The 26,288-nt window shown below is 48.5% G+C and overlaps 1 protein-coding gene across 3 annotated transcripts in view; it reads left to right on the top strand.

The window, feature by feature from the left end:
- Positions 1 to 26,288, top strand: part of PNPLA7 (patatin like phospholipase domain containing 7) — a gene marked incomplete in the record, with an annotated part of 370,650 nt that overhangs the window by 55,842 nt on the left and 288,520 nt on the right. For all 3 annotated transcript variants that reach the window (XM_034793933.1, XM_034793931.1, XM_034793932.1), the window contains 2 exon segments: positions 18,051 to 18,179; positions 20,578 to 20,658. In XM_034793933.1, coding sequence (XP_034649824.1) covers positions 18,051 to 18,179; positions 20,578 to 20,658 — 210 coding nt within the window.

Raw genomic sequence — 26,288 nt, 5'->3', positions numbered from 1 at the left:
GTGTGTGTGTGTGTGTGTGTGTGTGTGTGTGTGTGTGTGTGTGTGTGTGTGTGTGTGTGTGTGTGTGTGTGTGTGCGTGCGCATAGTACCATGTCTGATACCACTTCAGCCAGTTATCAAGGCATTTATAGTTGTGATAGACCCAGACCAGTTGGGAACAGCAGAGTAGCAGAAGGGAGATATACTGGCCACTGGATAAGTAGTTTTCTGTTCCGTGAGTGACCAGAGCAGGGGCTGCTCCAGGCTAATAGACCACTTGACTCCAATTAACCTGCTAAGAGTCAGGTGAGGCAGTTAAGCACCTGACTCTAATTAAGGCCCCTCTGATGCTATAAAAGGGCTCACTCCAGTCAAGCCAGGGGGAGCCAGAGGAGAGGAAGTGTGTGTGAGGAACTGGGAGCAAGAGGTGTGCAAGAAGCTGAGAGTGAGTAGGCGTACTGCTGCAGGACGGAGAAGTACAAGCGTTATCAGACATCAGGAGGAAGGTCCGGTGGTGAGGACAAAGAAGGTGTTGGGAGGAGGCCATGGGGAAGTAGCCCAGGGAGTTGTAGGTGTCGTGCAACTGTACCAGGAAGCACTCTAAACAGCTGCAGTCCACAGGGCCCTGGGCTGGAACCCGGAGTAGAGGGTGGGCCTGGGTTCCCCCCATACCTCCCAACTCCTGATCAAACACAGGAGGAATTGACCTGGACTATAGCTTCTACCAGAGGGGAAGGTCTCTGGACTGTTTCCTGACCCACAGGGTGAATCTGTGAAGCGAGCAAATCCGCCAATAAGCGCAGGACCCACCAAGGTAGAGGAGGAACTTTGTCACATAGTGTTAATGCCCAGTACAGTAACCAATAACGAATTTTAGTTATTGATGGGCTCCTGCTACCAGGGAAGAATGGGCTCTCTAGATCCGGCTGAACGGATGATCATGAATGGGAATCAAGCTGTGATTAGGGAAATTCCTGTTGGAGCATTGATTTAGTATTCACTTAACTAGTGAGAGAGACTGTCTGTGTGAACTTCTGTGGGGACTAGAACCTGGATCTGCAAGGTGTGGGACGACTGATATTGTCACGCCACTATCCGACACCTGTGATAGGGCTGTATGCATTATTGTGTAGACCCTATGGAAATAAACATCACAGAATGTACCACCGCAGAAGGCCAGACGGACAGCTTCTCTTGTGGATGCTGTTTGGTCCAGGTGTGCTATTTAAGCCCATGAGGAGATCCAGGAAGCGTCCATCCAATGAGGTGGACACCCAAGCAGTTATAGCAATGGACCTGTCTCTTGGCTTGCCCTTGGACTCATGGCTTCTGACCCCAGCTTTAACTCTTGATTCTGACTCCTGGTCCCTGACTCCAGCTCTGGCCTTCAGCACTGTTTCTGGCCTCTGAGTGCCAGTTCTGTGTCCACTAGGCATGACTGCCCAAGCCCCAGTCATAACAGTCTGTGGCTGTGTGGATATGTGTCTTTCTGTGGGGTTCTTTGTTTCCTAGCTGCTCTTACTCTTACTGTGGCATCTTTCATGTAACTTGACTTGTATGTGTCATAATGGCTGATGATTGATCACGCTGTTGAGTCGCTCACTGTATCATATGAACAAAACCCTTAATTTAATGCCAAGCTCTAGCAATCAGTCTCTTTTGATCTGCTCATTAATTTTACAGCATGTGAGATGAGGCCCTATCATAATGTCAGCAGATTTACTAATAGTTAAATGGTGATAAGAATAGATTTTTATTAACTAAGTAAAGTAGGAATGGAAAAATTGAGTAATGATTGTTGAGCTGTAAATGTATTATGTACTGAGCAGGTCATGAATAACTGACTGTTTTCTAGAGTCTATCTAAGTAACCTTTTCTCTTGCTAATCAAATATTAACTCTTAGATGGGTGGCATTTTCCAGACTGCTAGTCCAATGCATATTTTACATGTCACATTTGACCTGAGTGATCCCAATGGGCTTGACAAACTACATACCAAAATGTAGCTGGCTCTGGGGGAGAGGACAGACCGCATTGGGCAAGAGAGGAATTACTAGCCAGGGGCAAATCCTTACTGTAATCAAAAAGTGCTATGGGATTGCTACTGTTCACACTGGATACAAGGATTATCTTTTCAGGTCTCTCTGAAAGATTCTCTCTTGCCTGCCCCCTCCTACTCAACTTATGCTCACTAAACTGCATGACACTCATTTTATCTAAGAAGGTTGAAAAGATGAGTCAACCCTGCTGAGGTTTGAACCTGTGGTTTCAAATAATTGTTCTGGGTACTTTTTGAAGTCTCAGGTTTATACTGCAAAATTGCCTATTTTTCATACGCACAAATAAATCCTATTAGGTTGGGATATGGCAGCAGAAAAGTTATTGACAAAGATAGGAGTAGTTAACATTCCATGAGAATGACTTGGAGAAGGGTGAGAAATCTGATGAGGGTTGGAGCTGTAAAGTTGGAATCTGAAGCTATGACTGGAATGTCAATTTTTCATATGACAGAGACTTAATGAAATGGATTTAGCAAGGTGATGAGCAAATTAGTCATTCGTAGGGACGTAGCTATTATACTGGTGCAGACCAGCAGTGATCCATCTAATCTAGGCCTTGGCTACACTTGCAGCTGTACAACGCTGTGAGTTAAACCTGTCTTCATAGAGCTGAGTAGGGAAAGTGCTGCAGTCTGTCCACGTTGACAGGTGCCAGCGCACTGTCATGGCCACATTTGTGGCAGTTGTAGCGCCATTGGGAGCGATGCATTATGGGCAGCTATCCCACAGAGCACCTCTTCCCATTCTGGCGCCGTGGGTTGTGGGAAGGGGGCGTGGGTGTGGGGGATTCTGGGTCCTGTCCCAACACCCCATCATGCATCGCTTTGTATCCCAGAAATCCCTTTGTTTCCGTCCACCTTTGGCGCCATTTTTCAGCTGTTTCTGTGCAGTGCGATCTGTCTGTGGGAAATGGAGTCCGAACTGCTGAGGCGTATGCTGACGAGTCTTGCCAGCATGTCACGTTTGGCTGTCGAACTATTCCTTAAGGTCCAAAGTGATAGTGAGGAGTCAGACGATGCTATCGAGCCGCATAACGCGTACGACACGAAATTGCTTGTGGCATTCACGGACATGCTCAGCACCGTGGAACGCCGCTTTTGGGCTTAGGAAACAAGCACTGAGTGGTGGGATCACATCGTCATGGAAGTCTGGGATGACGAGCAGTGGCTGCAGAACTTTCGGATGAGCAAAGCCACTTTCATGGGACTGTATGAGGAGCTCGCCCCACTCTGCGGCTCAAGCACACGAGATTGAGAGCTGCCCTGCTAGTGGAGAAGCGGGTGGCTATTGCAGTCTGGAAGCTGGCAACTCCAGACAGCTACCAGTCGGTCGCAAACCAGTTTGGAGTGGGAAAGTTGACCGTTGGAATCGTGTTGATGCAAGTTTGCAAGGCCATTAATCACATCCTACTCAGAAGAACCGTGACTCTGGGTAACATGCAGGACATAGTGGATGGCTTTGCACAAATGGGTTTTCCTAACTGTGGATAGATGGGATAGTTAGATGGGACGCACATTCCTATTCTGGCACCACCCCACCTAGCATCCGAGTACATTAATCGGTAGGGGTATTTCTCTATGGTTCTCCAGGCGCTTGTGGATCACCGTGGGTGTTTCATTGACATTAACACAAGCTGGCCAGGAAAGGTGCATGATGCACGCATCTTTCGGAACACTTGGCTGTTCAGGAAGCTGCAGGCTGGGACTTTTTTCCCAGAGCGGAAGATCACAGTAGGGGAAGTTGAAATGCCCATTGTGATCCTTGGAGATCCCGTTAATGCCGTGGCTCATGAAACACTACACAGGGAGCCTTGACAGCAGCAAGGAACGGTTCAACTACAGGCTGAGCCGGTGCCAAATGACTGTGGAGTGTGCCTTTGGCCGTTTAAAGGGCCACTGGCGATCTCTGTATGGGAAGCTGGACTTGGCCGAACACAGCAACCCCGCAGTTATATCTGCGTGCTGTACCCTCCATAATATTTGTGAAGGGGAGGGGTGAAAGCTTCACTCAGGCATCGACCTCCGAGGTTGAACACCTGGAGGCTGAATTTGCACAGCCAGAGAGCAGGGCTATTACAGGGGCCCAGCACGGGGCTGCAAGGATTAGGGATGCCTTGAGGGAGCAATTTGAGGCTGAAAACCAGCAGTGATATCTGGTGCCCTGCACGGGAGTGAAGTGCAGTAGTTCCAATCTTTAGGAATCAGTGTTTGCTAAGCAGATTGCAGTGCCTGTTTATTTCCTGGGCTAAGGAGTCTTCTACTTTATGCAATAAAAAAAAAAATGTTTTCAAAGCCAAAAAATCCATTTATTGAAAAGAAAATCCATTTATTGAAAAGAAACACAACCGCTTGGGAATCAGAAAGGGCAAGGGGGTGGAGTGGGGAACGGTACAATCACAGATTTGCGTATGTCCTGTCTGGTGTGCTGTGCAGTGAGTGCTGTACTTCAGGATAGCTATACTGCATAGTGATGGGGGTTGAGTGGAGAGGGTAAGGGTCGTGGTTTTCAGGTCTGGGTGGTGAAGATACTGGTGTTGGAGGCAGCTGGTGGCGCGAAGAACCTGGAAATTGGGGAAAGTGGGTTAGAGGTAACTGGGGCACAAGGGAAAGAGTTTTGGGATAAGGGCTGTAGGGGAAGGCGGGGCGTTGGCGTTTGCAGTACTGCTCCTTCTGCATGGCTATGAGCTCCTGGATAGCGTCTGCTTGGCGCTCCAGGATGCTTATGAGCCGATCCGTGCTTTGCTGCCGGTGCTCCGTGCTTTGCTGCCGTTGTGCTGCGTTTTCCTGGCGGATCCTGCTTTCTCTCTCCCTCCAGTTCTGTGCTTTTTCATTCTCTTTAATAGATTGCCGCATCACTTCTTGCAGTATGTCTTCTTTGCTTTTTCGCGGTCTCTTCCTGAGTCTTTGCAGTCTCTGAGCAGGCGATAAGAGGGACGGCTGAGGTCTCAAGGTTGTTGCAGCTGTATAGGCAAAATGAAACATTTAACAGAGGCAGCATTGTTTATACCAGACAGAGTAATGATTTCCCCCGCACTTAGGGTCTACACAATAGCATAATTTTCCCATCCGAAACAGAGCACACATATCCCACGGGAGCCTCAAAATGGTGAATAAGGGGGACTGATTGTTTCAGGGCTGTACTGTCCTCTGGGTTTCTGTGCCTTGGGGAGAGCCAACAGCTGCAGGGGGCACCTACACTGAACATTGTCCCAACATTTTCCACAGGAGTTCATCCTGAACGACATCTCGCTGCTGAGGGTGACCTGGGAAGCAAGGGAGGGTCTTCTACTGCAATGCGGCTTCCCCCCTGGCCCATATGCAGCTTGCCTGTGTGCAGCAATGGTCCCCACGCCCCTCGCGGCACAGTGGCGCGGACACGTTAGCCTGGCTGGGACAAGGACCACGGTGGCTCTCCCTATAAACCTGCGCAAGCGCATTGCACGCGTTCTGGATGAGACATTCGAAGAGATTACCGAGGCTGATTACCGCGATGTGATAAACCACATCAATGCACTATTTCGCATCTGGGCATGCATGCTTAACCCTCCTCTCCCAAAGAGCCCGCACTGAAAAGATTCCTTCCCGAAAAAAAAAAAAAAAAACGCTTACCGGGAACCTGCTCTTCTGTTTGTTCTCCACCAAGTACCGGCCACTGTGACTGGTTACCATCCTCCTGGCTTGAGAAGAGCTTCTGGCTGCATGGCTCCAGGGATTCCGGGGTGTCTCCATCCTCCCCACCACCCTCACTCCCATTTTTCTCCTCCTGCTCTCCTCCTCCCATCCCGGCTCTGAAGTGTCCATGGTGGTGCTCGGAGTGGAGGTGGGGTTAACCCCAAGTATCGCATCCAGCTCTTTGTAGAATCGGCAGGTTGTGGGGGGAGCACCTGAGCAGCCATTTGCGTCGTGGGCTCTGCAGTAGGCACTCCGCAGCTCCTTCACTTTAATCCGGCACTGCAGGACGTCCCAGTCATGGCCCCTTTGGGTACGTCTATACCCAGCCGCTAGTTCGGCGGCTGGCAATCGAACTTCTGGGTTCGACTTATCACGTCTTGTCTGGACGCGATAATTCGAACCCGGAAGTGCTCGCCGTCGACTGCGGTACTCCAGCTCGGCGAGAGGAGTACCGCGGAGTCGACAGGGGAGCCTGCCTGCCACGTGTGGACCGAGGTAAGTTCGAACTAAGGTACTTCGAACTTCAGCTACGTTATTCACGTAGCTGAAGTTGCGTACCTTAGTTCGATTTGGGGGTTTAGTGTAGACCAAGCCTTTCCATCATGTCCTTTGATACCTTCCTGAAGGTATCTTAATTCCTACGGCTGGAGTGCAGCTGGGACTGGACAGCTTCCTCCCCCCAAACACTGATGAGGTCCAGCAACTCGCCATTGCTCCATGCTGGAGCTTGCTTGGCGCGTGGAGGCATGGTCACCTGGAAAGATTCGCTGATAGCACTCCACGCCACGCCTGGCTGAGCAAACAGGAAGGGGATTTTTAAAATTCCCGGGGAATTTTAAGGGAGGGTCACATGGTTTGGAGGATGGTGTTTAATGATCTGGAGGATGGTGTGGACTGCACTCTCAGCAAGTTTGCAGATGACACTAAACTAGGAGGCGTGGTAGATACACTAGAGGGTAGGGATCGGATACAGAGGGACCTAGACAAATTAGAGGATTGGGCCAAAAAAAAACCTGATGAAGTTCAACAAGGACAAGTGCAGAGTCCTGCACTTAGGACGGAAGAATCCCATGCACTGCTACAGACTAGGGACCGAATGGCTAGGTAGCAGTTCTGCAGAAAAGGACCTAGGGGTCACAGTGGACGAGAAGCTGGATATGAGTCAATAGTATGCTCTTGTTGCCAAGAAGGCTAACGGCATTTTGGGCTGTATAAGTAGGGGCATTGCCAGCAGATTGAGGAACGTGATCGTTCCCCTTTATTCGACATTGGTGAGGCCTCATCTGGAGTACTGTGTCCAGTTTTGGGCCCCACACTACAGGAAGGATGTGGAAAAATTGGAAAGAGCCCAACGGAGGGCAACAAAAATGATTAGGGGTCTGGAGCACATGACTTATGAGGAGAGGCTGAGGGAACTGGGATTGTTTAGTCTCCAGAAGAGAAGAATGAGGGGGGATTTGATAGCAGCCTTCAACTACCCAAAGGGGGGTTCCAAAGAGGATGGAGCTCGGCTGTTGTCAGTGGTGGCAGATGACAGAACAAGGAGCAATGGTCTCAAGTTGCAGTGGGGGAGGTCCAGGTTGGATATTAGGAAAAACTATTTCACTAGGAGGGTGGTGAAACACTGGAATGTGCTACCTAGGGAGGTGTTGGAGTTCCCTTCCTTGGAGGTTTTTAAGGCCTGGCTTGACAAAGCCCTGGCTGGGATGATTTAGTTGGGAATTGGTCCTGCTTTGAGCAGGGGGTTGGACTAGATGACCTCTTGAGGTTCCTTCCAACGCTGATATTCTATGATTCTGTGGTTGGTTACCTGAGGTCAGGGCAGTAGAGTTTGAACTGATGACCAGAGTGGCTGGAACAGGCATTGTGGGATACTGCCGAATACTTCTGGAGGCCAGTCACAGCGCATTGGGCGGCCACACTGGCGCCGCAGCGCTGCAGCAGCGGCGCAATACACGGTATTCCTCTCGGGGAAGTGGAGTACATGCAGCGCTTCAGCCACGTAGATACAGCGCTGTAAGTGCCCTGCCAGTGTGGACGGGGAGTGAGTTACAGCGGTGGGGGAGGCTTTACAGCGCTGTAACTCGCAAGTGTAGCCAAGGCCCTAGTGTCCATTTCTTCATTGGCCAGTACCTGATGTTTCAGAGCCTAGAGGCAGATGCAAGACGCCCATAATGGGTAATTGTAGGCAGCTATTCCCCAAGGGAAATTTTCTTCCTAAACCTCATCATTGTTGGTTTTATAAATCCTCTAGAGGAAACATCTTCCGGAGTCTGGACGGACTCTGAACACAGAAAAGGTTCTTAGCTTGTTCATAATTACCTGTGACAGTGCAGGGAGTGCAGAGGTGAGCCTGCACTCTGATTTCTTGGAGGAAATTAGTGCCCGAGGAGAAACTGATTGAAGCAGTGATCTAATCAGGCTAGTGGTCTGGGTGGGGTAAAAACTTAATGATTGCCTCCAGCACAATACATATGCTAACAAACTTAAAACCTATGCTGTTAAAGCCATATAAAGAATGAATGCTCTCCCAACCCATTTTGTGGTTAAAGCACTGGACTGGAACTCTGGGTATGATTCCTGTGTTTTTTGCCAACTTTCTGTGTGACCTTGGGCATGTCATTTAGTCTCTTGATGCCTCAGTTCCCCATCTGTAAATTGGGGACAAGAATGCTTCCATTCTCCCACCCTTTTTCCATCTCTTCTATTTAGATGCTGAATCCTCTGGAGCAGCGATGGTCTCTAGAATGTGTTTGTACAGTACCTAGCACAGTGGGGCCCTGATCTGGTGTGGGGCCTGTAGGTGCCTCCATATTACAGATAATAAATAATATCCCTTAAATCTATTCTAGGGGTGTATATACCAAAAACATAAGATGATTCCTTTGCTTAAGTGACCTTAATAGCTTATAATACTGTATAAATGGAAACTAGTGAGGGTAGCTTTTTCTTCTGATCCATCCGTTGTGTGTATGTGCTGGGGATGGAGAATCCCAGTGGGAGAGCACCCACTTGTAGCTTCGCCTCTTGAGGTGCAAAGGACTGCTCCCCTACCACTATTGGAGAGGCTGTCATTGCTGCAATGTGTCTCTGCACATCATGAACCTATCAGGAGATTTCTGTATTCTTTTGTTTTAAAGGCAAATCATTGCCACAAAACACAGCACTAATAACTAATGGCATAAAGAGAGACCCAGGGAAAAAATCTGCATAACTTGAGATGCCAGCGCTGACTTTCTCCCCTTCAGGGGCCCCACTTTCCCTTCTGCATCGAAGACGGCAGTAGCCGGAGCTCTGCATATGTGTTGCCAACAAGAAATATTTTAGTATTTTTTTTGTTGCAGCACGTTCAGTCTTTCTTTCTGATGACTGTTCTAATAGTCTAACCCAGGGATGGGCAAACTACAGCCTGTGGGCCACATCTGGTCCACCAGCCATTTTAATCCGATCCTTGAGCGAGGTCTGGGGCTTGCCCCGTTCTGGCGCTCCAGCTGGGGAGCAGGGTCAGGGGCCACTCTGCGCGGCTCCCGGAAGCAGCGGCAAGTCCCCCCTCCAGCCCCTACATGTAGGGGCAGCCAGGGGGCTCCACCCCGCACGCTGCCACCTCCCCAAGCACCGCCCCCGCAGCTCTCATTGGCCATGTAGGAGCTGGAGCGGGACATGCTGCTGCTTTTGGGAGCTGCTTGAGGTAAGTGCTGCCCTGAGCCTGCGCCCCAACCCCCTGCCCTAACCCCGATTCCCCTCCTGCCCTCCGAACCCCTTTGTCCCAGCCTCCTACACCCCAAACTCCTCATCCCCAGCCCCACCCCAGAGCCCGCATACCCAGCTGGAGCTTTCATCTCCCTTTCCCTGCACCCCACCCTCCCTGCCCCAGTCCAGAGCCCCCTCCTGCACCCTGAACTCCTCATTTCTGGCCCCACCCCTAGGGTGACCAGATAGAAAGTGTGAAAAATCAGGACAGAAGGTGGGGGGTAATAGACGCCTATACAAGAACCCCCCCGAATATCGGGACTGTCCCTATAAAATCGGGACATCTGATCACCCTACGCACCCCCAAGCCAGAGCCCTCACCCCCTCCTATACCCCAACCCCAATTTCGTGAGCATTCATGGCCTGCCATACAATTTCTATACCCAGATGTGGCCCTCTGGCCAAAAAGTTTGCCCACCCCGATCTAATCTACTTTTGTTGCAGTTTTAATAGTGTAGAAATTTGTTAGCTGCTAAATGTGAAGTTTTGTATGACGCTTTTTGTTGATTGAAACATACTTTGCAAGTCTGAAAAAAAATAGCAAAAAAAAAAATTTTTTTTTGAGTGGGGGAGGAAGGGAGAGAAGGAACAAGGAAGCAAAACCATTTCTATGCTCAGGAATTTGGTATTTGCACTGTGTGCCTGCAAATTCTGCCAGCTTGCTGGAAAAGTGTTTTTGAAGGTACTTTCTCCATACACACAATGTGTATAGTACTAGGGCTTCAGATCTTGTTATAATTTTCCAATTTGGAATGTGAGCTATGCTGGTCTTTATTTTGCTCTTTCTTCTGTCACTATTATTTATCTGTATTATCATAGTGCCTGGGAGCCTCAGTCATGGCCTAGGACCCTATTATCCCAGGCAGTCCCCGCCCCAAAGAGTTTACAGTCAAAGTATATGACGAGAGACAATAGATAGAGAAGACGGACTGGAAAGGTACAAGGAAACAATGAGACAGTATTAATCAGGATGATGGGCAGTAGTCTCACACCAGCAGCCTGACGGTTGACTAGGTTTTTTTTAGGTATTTCAGTCTGTCATTTTTGAAGTCTTTTTTTAATAAAATTATAGCCTGTCACTGTGGGGCCCTTCAATGCATAATCCTTGCATCTGAAAATCAGCTGTGAATTAGTTCTCAGAGAAATACCCTAAAATAAAAGGGCCTCACTGCCTGTACCCAAGGAAGCAACAGGGTGAGGAGGGCTGAGCACAGGTCTTGGTCTGAAGGTTTTGTTCTATCCTTGGGCCTCTCATGGATTCACTCTGTGGCTGTGGGTGGGCAAGTCACTTCATCTCTCTGTGCTGCTGTTTTCTCATCTGTATAATTCTGACCTGACTTGCACAGGGGTGTATAGTGGTCAGTGAATGGCTGGAAAGCACTTAGCACTTATATGGGGTTTGATGCGTTCCAAGGAGTATCGTCTGCCATCAGTCATCGGAGAAGATGACCAATAACTCTTGCAGCCCTTCCATTTCTAGTGGAGGAGAGTCCTTTCTCAGAAGTGTGCCCCCATTTTGGATCACTACAACATGCAAACCCAGAAAGTCTGATTTTTTGAATTAATGCTTTTTTTAAAAAAAAAGTTAAAATAAAGCTAAATATAAAAGTACTAGAACTTTTTCCAGAAGAGAAAGGTGAGCCTGTGAGGGGACGTACAGGGACTGGTGCACTTTTCCAGACTCCAACCCCAATTGAACCTTTCTGAAGATTCTGAAAGTTTGGTTAATTAGTTTTAATTTTCTGTTGTGTTCTAGCCCTCATGGGCTCCAACTGGGACTGGAGCTTCCAAAATACCATGCAAGACTCTGTTGTGGGGGTATGTATGACCTTACTGGGGGTATGAAGTGCCATAGATCTCTTGATAGAGCCCTGGATGAACAGCCATATGTTTTGGGTGCTTTTCCAGCCGTCAAAATTATGTCCACTAGTAGTTTTATAATTGTAATAATAATGTTTACTTACAGAGTTACAAGAAGGAGCTTTTAAGTTTACGCAGTATCTTACAAACACATACACGCACATTCTCTGTCCTGGGGAATTTGCAATATTAGGGTATGTCTACACTACGAGAGTAGTTCGATTGTACTTAAATCGAATATGTGGAATCGATATTACAAAGTCGAACGTGTGTATCCACACTAAGGACAGTAATTCGACTGTGTGAGTCCACACTAACGGGACAAGCATCGACATTGGAAGCGGTGCACTGTGGGCAGCTATCCCACAGTTCCCGCAGTCCCCGCTGCCCATTGGAATTCTGGTTCAAGCCCCCAGTGCCTGCTGGGGAAAAAAATGTGTCGAGGGTGGTTTTGGGTAACTCGTCATCCAACCATCACTCCCGCCCTCCCTCCCTGAAAGTGCCGGTGGGCAATCAGTTTGCGCACTTTTCTGGTGAGTGACAGTGCGGACGCCACAGAACTGCAAGCATGGAGCCCGCTACGACCATCACTGCAGTTATGGCTGTTGTCAACACCTTGCACCTTATCATCCACCTTTTCCAGAGGCAGATGCTGAGAAATCGGGCGAGGAGGCTACGGCAGCGTGGTGAGGACATGAAGTCTGAGAGTGGCACAGACCTCTCACAAAGCACGGGACCCCGCGCCGTGAACATCATGGTGGCAATGGGTCATGTTGATACTGTGGAACGGCGATTCTGGGCCCGGGAAACAAGCACGGACTGGTGGGCCCACATAGTGCTGCAGGTCTGGGATGAATCACAGTGGCTGCGAAACTTTCGGATGCGTAAGGCAACTTTCCTGGAACTTTGTGAGTTGCCGTCCCCTGCCCTGAAGCGCAAGGACACCCGGATGCGAGCAGCCCTGACTATCCAGAAGCGAGTGGCCATAGCCCTCTGGAAGCTTGCAACGCCAGACAGCTACCGGTCAGTCGTGAACCAATTTGGAGTGGGCAAATCTACCGTGGGGGTTGCTGTGATGCAAGTAGCCAACGCAATAATTGAGCTACTGCTGTCAAAGGAAGTGACCCTTGGAAACGTCCAGGTCATCATAGATGGCTTCGCCGCGATGGGATTCCCAAACTGTGGTGGGGCTATCGATGGAACTCACATTCCTATCCTGGGACCGGACCACCAGGCCAACCAGTACATTAACCGAAAGGGCTACTTTTCAATGGTGCTGCAAGCACTGGTGGACCATAGGGGACATTTTACCAACATCAACGTCGGATGGCTGGGGAAGGTTCATGATGCTCGCGTTTTCAGGAACTCTGGTCTGTTTAGACGGCTGCAGGAAGGCATTTACTTCCCGGACCACAAAATAACTATTGGGGATGTGGAGATGCCTATAGTTATCCTCGGGGACCCAGCCTACCCACTAGAAGCCCTATACAGGCGCCCTGGACAGTGAAAAAGAACTCTTCAACTACCGGCTGAGCAAGTGCAGAATGGTGGTGGAGTGTGCTTTTGGATGTCTGAAGGGGAGATGGAGAAGCTTACTGACTCGCTCTGATCTCAGCAAAACCAATATGCCCATTGTTATTGCAGCTTGCTGTGTGCTCCACAATCTCTGTGAGAGCAAGGGGGAGACGTATATGGCGGGGTGGGAGGTTGAGGCAAATCGCCTGACTGCTAATTACGCCCAGACAGACAGCCGTGCGATTAGAAGAGCCCAACGGAACGCGCTGTGCATCTGGGAGGCTTTGAAAGCTAGGTTCCAGAGTGAGCAGGGTAAGCGGTGACTATTAAGTTTGTTTAAACAGAAGCTGAACCTGCCCCCGTTTCTTTACCCAGTGAATGCTGACTATCCTCTCCAGTTACCAACTCCCTTTCCCCCCTTTCAACACACCTTTAAAAATAAAATAAATGAAACTTTGTTCATGAACACCGTTTTCTTTATTAAGGATTTCGTGATAAAGTGTTGAAACTGGGACGCAGACTGTGGTGGGGAGTGGGCGTAGTGATGGAAAGGACGCTTCTAAGCTCAAGGAATGACAGGTTCCTGCTCCTAGAGTGGTCCGCAGTGGTGGCTGGTTGTTTCAATGGAGCCTGCCACCCCTCCTTTTCGGGACTCTGTGTGTGGGGGCTATGTGACTTTGTGGCGGGGGAGGGTGGTTACAGATCCCCTGCTGCGTGGCTCTGTCATCCAGGCTAAGGACCGCTGCATAAGATCTGTAACCGCCCTCCCCCGCCACAGACTCACATAGCCCCCCCCCCCACAGAACATGAAAACCACCTCCCAGACTGACCAGGGTGCCTAGTGACTGCAATGTGTGGGTGACCTTCTGCTGAACCTGCCCCCGTGTCTGTACCCTGGTAAAGGTGACTGTCCTCTCCAATTACCAACCTCCTTCTCCCCCTTCAAACACACTCTCCCCTAAAAGAACATGACGGAAACAGTAATTAGCAGAAACGTATTTTTTATTAACAACTACACAGTTAGGGGATGAAACTGGGACGGGGGCTTGGGTGAGGTGCTTTTGGAGTGAAGGAAAGGACTTATCAAATCTTTGGGAATGAGAGCCTTCTGCTACTTGAGCAGTCTGCAGGGGTGGAGTGACTGTTTTCACGGCCCCTGCCGCCCCTCCTTCTTGGGGCTTTGGGTGAGGGGGGGATGGGACTTTGTGGCGGTGGAGGGCGGTTAGAGAGAGAATGCAGCGGGGCTCTGTCCTCCTGCCTCCAGTCCTGCAGAACATCTACAAGGCGCTGGAGCGTGTCCGTTTGCTCTCTTATTAGTCCAAGCAGCGTTTGAGTCGCCTGCTGGTCTTCCTGCCGCCACTTGTCCTCCTGTTCACTGTGTGATCACTGGTATTGTGACATGTTCTCCCTCCACTGGGTCTGCTGTGCCGCCTCGGCTCGGGAGCACCCCATAAGTTCTGAGAACCTCTCGTCCCATGTCCTTCTCTTTCGTCGCCTGATCTGCGCCTGCCTCTGGGAGGGGGATGCCGGGGTAGCTCGGGAGACACTCGCAGCTGTGGGATGGTAAAAAGGGAGTGAATTCCTCACAAAGATACAGTTTTGCAAACAATGAATATAGTCTTTCTCTGTGAACAAGACCATGCACATTACCTATCACATGCACACTCAGTACAAGGTCGAATTTTCGGCCTTCGCATTCAGTGCCTGGGGTCTTGCTTTACAGATCACACAAGTGGGGCCGGACAACGGAATTCAGCTAGCAGGCGGACATGGTAAGCTGTAGACTTTTGGCTGCTTAAAGCTTAATTTATAGCAGTGCCCTCCTTTCACGTTCCAAGCAATGCTCCTAGCGTTGACCAGTTCCTGTTGCTGGCGATCCGGCCAGCATGAACTGTGCCCCTATCCCACCCCCCCTCACAGCTGTCCCCTGGAAAGATCCCTGCATGCTGCCTCTGTCCTGCCTCCACCGCATGGCTGTAAACCGCCGGTTACAGTTATGTAAAGGAACAGGCAATCAGTCCCAATACTAACATTCCCCTAATTCAAAGCAGGTCACCATGAGTGATATGACTCTGATGAGGATTTCGGAGACAGAGAAAGACCGCATGCTGCGTGAATGCCAGCAAACACCAGAGCCGTATGCCGCCATGCTTTGCGAGGCAATGATCCCGGAGTACTTGCTGCTAGCCTGGCGTGGAAAAGTTTCCTACCATGGAGGATGCAATAAGGCCGCTCTTCCCAGGAACCTCATGCAAAGGCTTTCACAATATCTCCAGGAGAGCTTCCTGGAGATGTCCCAGGAGGATTTCTGCTCTATCCCCGGACATGTTGACAGAATTTTCCAGTAGCTGCACTGGCAAGGACTAAAAACTAAAGCACCTAGGGCAAACTAATCATGAAAAACCTGTTGTTAAGATACCATTCCTATTCTGTTCAAAATAAATGTTTAAAACACATACCTACTGATCCTTCCCCTGATTCACGGTCCGGGTTATGGCCTTGGGAGGGTTGGTGGGGGATCGCCGTGAGGGTGATGAAGAGATCCTGGCTGTCGGGGAAATCAGCGTTGAAGCATTGTTGACTGCCTCGTCCTCCTCATCTCCTTCCTCGTCTTCCCCGTCCGCGAACAGCTCTGAGGAAGCGGCCGTCGACAATATCCCATCGTCAGAGTCCACGGACAGCGGTGGGGTAGTGGTGGCGGCCGCACCTAGAATGGAATGCAGTGCCTCGTAGAAACGGCATGTCTGGGGCTGGGATCCGGAGCGTCCGTTTGACTCTTTGGTCTTCTGGTACCCTTGTCTCAGCTCCTCGATTTTCAGATAGCACTGCGTTGCATCCCGGCTGTATCCTCTCTCCGTCATGGCTTTTGAGATCTTCTCATAGATCTTCGCATTCTGTGTTTTCGATCGCAGCTCCGAAAGCACGGACTCATCGCCCCACACAGCGATCAGATCCAAGACTTCCCGATCAGTCCATGCTGGGGCCCTCTTTCTATTCTGAGATTGCATGGTCACCTCTGCTGGAGAACTCTGCATCGTTGCCAGTGCTGCTGAGCTCGCCACGATGTCCAAACAGGAAATGAGATTCAAACTGGCCAGACAGGAAAAGGAATTCAAATTTTCCCGGGGCTTTTCCTGTGTGGCTGGTCAGAGCATCCGAGCTCGGACTGCTGTCCAGAGCATCAACAGAGTGGTGCACTGTGGGATAGCTCCCGGAGCTATTAGCATCGAATTCCATCCACCCCTACCCTAATTTGACATGGCCATGTCAAATTTAGCGCTACTCCCCTCATCGGGGAGGAGAACAGAAATCGATTTAAAGAGACCTCTATGTCTTTTGATACAGTCTCCCACAGTATTCTTGTCGCCAAGTTAAAGAAGTATGGGCTGGATGAATGGACTGTAAGGTGGATAGAAAGCTGGCTAGATCGTCGGGCTCAACGGGTAGTGATCAATGGCTCCATGTCTAGTTGGCAGCCGGTTTCAAGCGGAGTGCCCCAAGGGTCGGTCTTGGGGCCGGTTTTGTTTAATATCTTTATTAATGATCTGGAGGATGGTGTGGACTACACTCTCAGCAAGTTTGCAGATGACACTAAACTAGGAGGCGTGGTAGATAGACTAGAGGGTAGGGATCGGATACAGAGGGACCTAGACAAATTAGAGGATTGGGCCAAAAAAAAACCTGATGAGGTTCAACAAGGACAAGTGCAGAGTCCTGCACTTAGGACAGAAGAATCCCATGCACTGCTACAGACTAGGGACCGAATGGCTAGGTAGCAGTTCTGCAGAAAAGGACCTAGGGGTCACAGTGGACGAGAAGCTGGATATGAGTCAACAGTGTGCTCTTGTTGTCAAGAAGGCTAACGGCATTTTGGGCTGTATAAGTAGGCCAGCAGATCGAGGAACGTGATCGTTCCCCTTTATTCGACATTGGTGAGGCCTCATCTGGAATACTGTGTCCAGTTTTGGGCCCCACACTACAAGAAGGATGTGGAAAAATTGGAAAGAGTCCAACGGAGGGCAACAAAAATGATTAGGAGTCTGGAGCACATGACTTATGAGGAGAGGCTGAGGGAACTGGGATTGTTTAGTCTGCAGAAGAGAAGAATGAGGGGGGATTTGATAGCAGCCTTCAACCCCCTGAAGGGGGGTTCCAAAGAGGATGGAGCTTGGCTGTTGTCAGTGGTGGCAGGTGACAGAACAAGGAGCAATGGTCTCAAGTTGCAGTGGGGGAGGTCCAGGTTGGATATTAGGGAAAAACTATTTCACTAGGAGGGTGGTGAAACACTGGAATGCGTTACCTAAGGAGGTGGTGGAGTCTCCTTCCTTGGAGGTTTTTAAGGCCTGGCTTGACAAAGCCCTGGCTGGGATGATTTAGTTGGGAATTGGTCCTGCTTTGAGCAGGGAGTTGGACTAGATGACCTCTTGAGGTCCCTTCCAACCCTGATATTCTATGATTCTATGAAATAAATAGCTTCGTTGTGTGGACTGATGCAGGGTTAATTCGAGTTAATGCTGCTAAATTCTACATAACCTCCTAGTGTAGACCAGGCCTAAGACTGGTGGATGCCAGAGGCGGGCTGGAGTGTTGCTGACAGGCTGCTGAGATCAGAGTTGTTGGACCAGGGCTGCAGCTATACACAGACAGTCGGGGTGACCTGCATGCTGGCAGGCTGTTTGTGAGTGGCCCAAGTTGGGAGCTACCACAGCAAAGCATTGTGTGGCATGCAGGTTTGCGGTGCAGGTGGTGACGCAATCTCTCACTGATCTGGAACGCACCCCAGAATGTGACCGAGGGCAGCATAGGTTAATAGACTTGCCAAAAGGCCTTTTCTCAATCTCTTTGGAGAGCTGGAGTATCAATTTGACACTAATTCTGAAGCCTGGCTTTCTCTGTAGCATTACAGAATCAGTAAGCCAGCAGATTCATCTACTTGATGATGAGCTACACTGTGGGGATTTCTCATTTTGCCTACCCCCTTCCTAGGCAAATGGAGTTGACCCTGTGAATGCTGTTGACCATCTTGACCTCTTATATCCCCGACTGGACAATTCACGGAGCATAGGAGCACATCTTTCTCTTGTGGCCGGAGAATTAGGATGGTGTGCATCAAAGGAAAAAGTGGTGTAATGTCATTAGGAAGAATTGAGGCAGGTGGGCAGTGGTACAAGAGGGAGCAAATAGTAAACTTGTTTCTCTAATGGTTTTTTAATAGGGTCACCCTGCTCCATATAAAACCGTTTCAGCCCGAGCAGGAACACCATCCACTATATTGCGACTTCCAGCTAGTGTTTTTCAGGATGTTTTCCAGAAGTATCCTGAAACTCTTGTCAGAATGGTACAGGTAAGACTGATCTGTAGTTTGTTTTTATTATGTATTCCTTATGCCACCTGATCTTATACCAGATTTTGCACCCTTGATAATCTGTACATTATTCCCTGATAACCAGAAACTTCTATGCTCAAACTCTGTTCACTTTTTTTTTAACATCATCTTAATAAAATTTTTATATCCATCTTTCCTTTAAAAGGTTTTTCCCTATCCGGCCAGCTAGTCCATCCTTCTGCTGGTGCAGAATTGTTCTCCTTAACATATTTTCAGGGTTTTGTCCAATATTTAAGTATCCCAAGTGTTGGGGTTGCCATCACATATCCAAGGAGATTATCGCACAGTCTGATTGATCTTTATGTTAGGCGGGGATGAGGGAAATATTTCCTAAATGTGTCTCGGCTTAATTTCATCACATTATACCCTTCCTTGGACCAACATGCCGAAGTTTTCTTCCCCCTTGAGGCCAGATTCTGCCTTCAGAAATATGCAGCTCCTGTTACTGTCCGTGGGGGCTGCCTCTGCTCATCAAAGAGCAGAATTTGGCCCTAGATATTTACTTCCCAAACATCTGCAAACTCTGAACTGCTGTAGCAGTGGGTACTTGGAATAAGTTCTAATCTTTGCTCTTGAATAATGCTACCACTTAATTAATTTGTGTTATTGTGAAACTTAAAAATGATATATGACTAACTTTCCCCTGGATATGTGCTGGGCAAAGAATGGCAGAGGGAAATCTAATGGCGATGAAGACAGCTTATTGCCCCTCTGTAAGTTTCCAATGTCTCTAGTTCAAGACATAGTGTCTTTCCTTGGGGCTGGTCATAAGTCATTCCCTCGCTAACCCCCAATACGCTGTCCTTTTTTGAAGATCTTGAAAAAATGGGGACTTAGAATCTGAGCATCTGGGTGCTCAGCACTTCTGGAAATCAGTTTGTTTTTTTTCATTGGTATAGACATAGATCAGCCTCTTGGTGAATAAGCAACCTTATCCATATGCCAGACAAGAGGTTGGGAGATAGGGAGAGGTGGGGAAGGAAAGAGGAGTCTAGTTAAAGAGGAGAGTGACAAAGGGGAGATGCCAAGTGAGAACTGATTGCTGTAGAGAATATATATCTCCTCAATATATGTTCCATTCTATGCATCCGAAGAAGTGGACTGTAGCCCACGAAAGCTTATGCTCAAATAAATGTGTTAGTCTCTAAGGTGCCACAAGTACTCCTGTTCTTTTTGCGGATACAGACTAACACGGCTGCTACTCTGAAACCTTCTGTAGAGAACTGTAGATTTTGAATCATATGCTCTTATGAAGGGTGTTTATGACATCAAGATGTCATGATCAATATTATAAATATCATCATTACTTGTTTATTGCCAGCAGTGTATAGGCCCTTTATAGTTCTTGCAAGAGCCTCTAAAATTGGGACACCAGACCCAACTTGCCCCTTGAGATTGTAATTTTATTAAAACAAAACAAAAACACCCCCTCCCCCCAAGTTGGGATTTTGAGGTCTTCATACCAAAGAGGGGTGCCAGACACTGCATCTGCTTAGCTGGCTGCCTGTCTTCCCCGCCCCCAGCCCTAGCCCCCTGTAGCCAGCTGAGAAGCTGCCGGCCTCCCCAGGCTGTCTCCCCCCGCCCCTGAGGTCCGCCCAGAAGCTGCCTGTGTCCCTGTTTGCCCCAGCCCGGCTCTCTCTGCCCTGGAAAAAGACTCACCTGCTTGCTGAAGTCAGAGCTGGGCTGGGAACTGCTGCCACCACACACGCTGGGAACCTGGCTTCTGGCCAAAACAGCTGAAGATAACTTTTTGGCATGAAGCCGCCTGATTGGCCAGATGGGGAGAGCTGATTGGCTGCAGGGGAGCAAACAGCTGATGCGGTCTGCCCATGCAATAGCTGATTCTCTGGTGCTAAGCCCCCACTATTTTTTTCTCCTGGATGCTCCAATCCCGGAGCACCCACAGAGTTGACACCTATGGTGTCAATTCTTTTGGGTGGCGTCTAGAGTGACCAGATGTCCTGATTTTATAGGGACAGTCCCGATTTTTGGGTCTTTTTCTTATATAGACTCCTATTACCCCCCCACCCCTTGTCCCGATTTTTCATATTTGCTGTTTGGTCACCCTAGTGGCGTCTCTGGCTCAGCCACCTACTGTGTCTCTTGGTGAGAGACCCAAGCTTTCAAGCCACACAGCGTTCTTCTTCAGCTGTGTGGAAAGCTATTCCCAGCATCACAGCAAAATGCAAAGTGGAACAGAATGTTTAGCATAAGTAGTTAGCACAAATTGTAAGGGAATATTCAAGGTAGAGTGGCCTGTTAACACTTCTGCAGTCATAGGACAAAAAGAGTGGGTTAGTGGATGTTGGTGTATTTAGTATTCACCTGCTCCCTGTGTTTGATCTCCTGCTCCTAGATCATCATGGTGAGGCTCCAAAGAGTGACATTCTTGGCTTTGCACAACTATCTTGGCCTGACCACCGAGCTCTTCAATTCCGTAAGTGTACAATGAAAGCAATTTACTCTTATCACACTGTATGTATCTGATTCTAACCCTGGCTGTAGGAGTGTGTCTTCTACTCCAGTAGCTCGCAAGCATAATCTCTGTATAAAACTAGCATTTTGCAACAATATTAATACCATCGTGCTTGAGAGTGAAGCTCTCATGCTATAAAATCTGCTCAGTGCTGAAGCCTGCTGAATAACATTTCATTTGGGCATTTTTATTATGGAGGCTATCATGGCTACCAGGCTAGCTGCATCTCTGTCTCCTTTCTGGTCCCTCTGAGTGCACCCCCTCAGGTGTAGGCTCTTGTGTCTTTACCTATTGTGATGCTCTTCTCCAGTGCTCCCAGAACCATAAGCCAATGTGCAGGGCTCTACCAAATTCACGGTCCATTTTGGTCAATTTCATGGTCATAGGATTTTAAAAATCATAAATTTCATGATTTCAGATATTTCAATCTGAAATTTCACAGTGTTGTAACTGTTGGGGTCCTGACCCAAAAGGGGGTTGGGGGGGGGTCACAAGTTTATTGTAGGGGGTTGTAGTATTGCCACTCTTACTTCTGCGCTGCCTTCGGAGCTGGGGCCTTGGCCAGCAGCCGCCACGCTCTGGCCACCCAGATCTGAAGGCAGCAGCACAGAAGTAAGGGTGGCATAGCATGGTATAGCCCCACCAGCAGCAGCACAGAAATAAGGGTGATGTTGCCTTCAGAGCTGGGTGCCCAGCCAACAGCTATCATTCTCTGGCCACCCAGTTCTGAAGGCAGCACTGAAGTAAGGGTGACAAACCGTGACCCCCCTACAAATACCTTACAATATCCCCCCCTCCACAGCCCCCTTTTGGGTCGGGACTCCCAGTTTGAGAAATACTGGTCTCCCCCTTGAAATCTGTATAGTACAGGGTAAAAGTATACCAGATTTCATGGTCCGTGACGCATTGTTCATGGCTGTGAATTTGGTAGGGCCCTACCAATGTGTTACTCCACTTGGCCTCAGCAAGAACGCTTTGCTGGAACTTCAACTGTGTGTCAACTCCCTGCCACACCGCTGTCTGCCTTCCCAGCAAACTCCTCAAGACTCTGCCCGTCTTAATCTAGCCTTGCAGGTAACATTCAGTGAGACCTAGTTTCGCAGACATACCTCTCTGCAGTGTCCAGTCCCTCTCACTGGACACTCGCGGGAATTATGAAGTCTGCAGTCTCCAAAGTAACAGTGCACACACACCAGCATGTTGACTCACTGTGGACACACTCTTCAACTTAATACACAGTACTGAGGTCATTTATAGTAAAATTAAGCATATGTTTATTAATAAAGAACAGAGATTTAAGTGATACTAAGCAAGAGAAAAAGACATATATGGTTACAAACAAAACAAAAGGAAAAATGTGCTTTCTGATGTCTAAAAGCTTGACAGTTCACAATCTGGTCTCAGGCAGTTTCTCACCTACAGTCAGTTCTCCGCATCTTCAGCCCAGATGGTTGAAGGATTCATCTTGTATGGATTCCAAGACCACAGGCCTCATTTGTCCAATTTAAGTGATGATTAGCAAAGGGCCTCCCTCCCCTTCTTTTTATAGTCCAATAAACCTTTGAGATGTATTCTTCTGAAGGGATAAAGTTTTTCTCAACTACTTGTCCCCCAAGAAACTGATGCCATCCTGGCTTCCTTGCCCTCCTCTCAGTTTGCTTTTCCTGTGGACTCAGATGCAAATGAACTTACACTGTCTCTGGTGTCACCTTGCTCAATTTACAATGGCGAAACAGGCAAAACAACATTCCTTGTCTAGGACAAACTTGTTTATCAGATGCTTCCACAGATTATTTTAAGAATATCTTACTGGCCTATATACATAACTCTTTATATGCAACCCGTCCAGTGTTTTACCCAGGAATTGATATTAGGGGTGTGTGTTTGAATTTACGGGGAGGTGGGGTATCAGGGCCAAGAGGGGTGAGACAGTGAGAGTGAAGGTGGGCTGTATGGCACCATAGTAAAAACTGAAAAATGTTTCATGACCATTTTATTAGATTTAACTCATGTTTTAAAATCATCACACAAATTAAAGTTGGCTACTCAATCCTTCTATGAAGCACTACGTCTACATCCTTCTTGATTTCTTGTTATAATTTTGCACAACTCTGTTAATCAACTTTCTTGAATGCAATGCGTTCATCTTTGGTGGCTTCTCGTGTGTCCGGTACTTCCATTCCTTCAATTGATATGCTCATTAGTTCATTCACATGATCAGGCAGAAGGCGACTTCTTTCAGAACACAAAATTCTATTCAGTGATGAAAAAGAACGCTCAACTGTAGCTGTTGTGACTGGGAATAGCAAGAGATGAATTCTTACTTCTTTCATCCCAGGAAACAGAACACAAAGATCGGGTCGAGCCACGAGTGATGATAAAAAAGAAGTTGAAGTCAAATCTTCATTCATTCGTCATATGATATTCCACTGTGTTCAAATTCTCTATTCTGTCCTGATCACATGGCAGCCCCATTGCTGGTAGTGCCTCACTCCACTCAACTGTTTGTGTTTTATAGGACAGGCATCTGTAAAAGCTACGTAGAGGTTGAGTAGAATCTAGAAGTCACTGTTGTAGATTTTTAAGAATCAAGTCTGTGTACTTTTTCAGTTGTCTTAACAAATACTTCTTGTCTTCTTCACTTAAGGATTCAATATAAATGCCTTCATTAGTCAACTTCTGGACTGAAATCTTTGCTTCTTCCAGTACTTTTTCAATGGATAGCTCTCTGATTTGATCCAAATGTAGCTTCTATTGCTGGACAAAGATCTACTACTGTTGTAGCATTGTTCTTATGTATGTATCGGATGCATAGAATGGAACATATATTGAGGAGATATATATTCTCTACAGCAATCAGTTCTCACTTGGCATCTCCCCTTTGTCACTCTCCTCTTTAACTAGACTCCTCTTTCCTTCCCCACCTCTCCCTATCTCCCAACATCTTGTCTGGCATATGGATAAGGTTGCTTATTCACCAAGAGGCTGATCTATGTCTATACCAATGAAAAAAACAAACTGATTTCCATTCAGATGGCATTGTTTAATGACCCAAGTGGTTTCAACAGTAGACTTACGAGAGAGAGAATGGCAATAGTCTTCTCTGAACGTAGTAGCAAAAGTAATCCACCAGCCTCACTACTTAGATCCATCCCATCATGGTAGATACTTTCCAAAGCCAGTAATAACAGCTGGAGTAATTTTAAGACAACAGCCAAGGATCGCTCATGAGAAAGCCAGCAGGTTTTCCCAGTTTGGACTAATCTGAACTTCAGTCCCATTATACCTTCTAGGCCAGCCACGCCTTGGCAGGCCGCCTGGATCGAGGAGCTCCAAGCGGCTGCTTCCTTCGCGGAATTCGACTCGCTCGTCGACAGGCTCACCCGCGAGCTGTCCGCGGAGATTGCCTTCAGGAGGACACCGAACCAGGAGACCCCCCAGACGGCCCGCTCCACACCGTGACAACAACACCAGGGGAGCTGGAAGGAGGAACACCGGCCGCTGTTTCGACCCGGCAGCGGCATCAAGGATCCAGAAGCTGTACCGTACGAACCGCCTCAAGGCCGTAAGAGAGATCCTCGACGGGCCCCCGTCGTACTGAACGATCCCGCCCGAGCGCCTCTACAACTACTTCCTCGGCGTGTTCGACGGTGTGCCCAGGAATGACGCGCAGCGCCCGGAGTGCCTCCGCCCCCTGCCCCGCATTCCCGAAGCGGATGGTCTGGAGGCCGACTTCACCCCTAAAGAGGTGACGGCCAGGCTCTCCAGAACCAAGAACACTGCACCCGGAAAAGACAGCATCCCCTACAGCCTCCTCAAGAAGCGGGACCCCGGCTGCCTCCTCCAACATCTTTAACTTGTGCAAGCGATTTGGCCGATCCCCCACCTCCTGGAAGAAGGCCATGACCGTCTTGATTCACAAGAAGGGCGAGCGGGATGACCCCAGCAACTGGAGACCCATCTCCCTCTGCTCCACCATGTACAAACTGTACGCCAGCTGCCTGGCAGCCAGGATCACGGAATGGGCGACGACCGGGGGAGCCATCAGCCCCGCCCAGAAGGGCTTCATGCCGTCGGAGGGGTGCTACGAGCACAACTTCCTGCTCCAGACCGTCCTCCAGACGACCAGGAGAACGCGGAAGCAGTGCTCGATAGCGTGGCTCGACCTGGCCAATGCCTTCGGGTCCATCCCCCACCATTACATCTTCGACACCCTACAGGAGTTTGGGATGCCAGGGACCTTTCTCCACCTGATCCGGGAGCTATATGAGGGCTGCAGCACCACCATCCGCTCGGTAGAAGGGGAGACCGCAGAGATACCGATCCACAGCGGCGTGAAGCAGGGTTGCCCCCTCAGCCCCATCGTCTTCAACCTCGCCATGGAGCCGCTCCCAGTCTTTTTGGACTCTTTCTGAAAAAGGAATACAATGAAGACATTAAATTTATAGCTTTTTAAATGTCTTTTGAAGATTCTGCAGCTCATACTAGTGCTAGTTGGAGTAGATGGCCTCTGCAGTGTTTATAGGAGAGATTAGGGTTACAGTTTTCTCTGAGCAAAGCTTGTACTCCACCATGTCTTCCAGAGAAGTTTGCAGCTTCATCAAATGCACAAGCAGCCATCTGTTTGAGGTCCAATTGACAAGCATTTAACTCTTCTAAGATGTGGATTGTCACAGATGCAGCCAATGTGTCTTCTATAACTTGAACATCTAGAAATGCATCTACTGGCCGACCACTGACATCAAGATCACATACACAGTTACTTGATGCTCATTTGCATCGGTGCTTTCATCAGCCATATATGCAAATTTTTTAATATGGTGAGAGAGTTCGTCACTTTTTCAACTGTTGAGTCTTTCACTGTTGCACCGCATGCTTCTAGCCAGTCAGTTGAGTTTCTTGCAGAAAGATAGTGAGCATTTGTTGGTCTTGTTCGGAACCAGTGTTCAGCTTGAGGATGAACAGGTGACAATGCACTTAACATTGGCCTCCAGTTTGTAGTGTGTGGTATCTCTTGCTTAAATAGAAAGTAGGATGCCACAGCCATGTTTATTCACATGAACTGTGTTGTGTCTCCAGCATTCTTAACAGCCTCATTAAGTACTTCTAAAATTGGCTTTGAAAGTGGGCTTATAAGGCTTTCTGCATGTTGATGCTCTCCAGAGGCTGGGTGTTTTGCAGCCTTTTCACGTAGTTTGTCAGCATTGGCTTTGCTGATCGGTTTGACAAACCAAGCGCCTCCACTTTTACCAGTTATAGCATTGGGAAGCTTTCCTTCTTCGTAAGCTTTTTTGCAAGAGGTGCACCAGTAGCCATCTTTTGTAACTTCAATAAATGGGAACAGTTTGACCGACAAACATCAGGAACTGCCTTTAGGTTTTGGAGGCACTGTTTCTTCAGTAGGTAGCTGTATTTGTGCTTCGGGCTGGTTGGATGTAGATATACCACTTGAACCTTCAGATGACATGTTGATATATTCTTGGTTCTTGATGTGTTCTTCACCTTGGTTAGTTTTTGAGGCCTTTGAGTGGAAAAATTGTTGTATTGTTTTTTGTCTTTTCGTTTTTACTTTGACCTGCAACATATAAAAG

This window comes from Trachemys scripta, chromosome 17, assembly GCF_013100865.1.
Source record: "Trachemys scripta elegans isolate TJP31775 chromosome 17, CAS_Tse_1.0, whole genome shotgun sequence".
Lineage (NCBI taxonomy): Eukaryota > Metazoa > Chordata > Testudines > Emydidae > Trachemys > Trachemys scripta.
The sequence above is the reverse complement of the archived record's forward strand: the minus strand, read 5'-3'. Positions and strand labels throughout refer to the sequence as shown.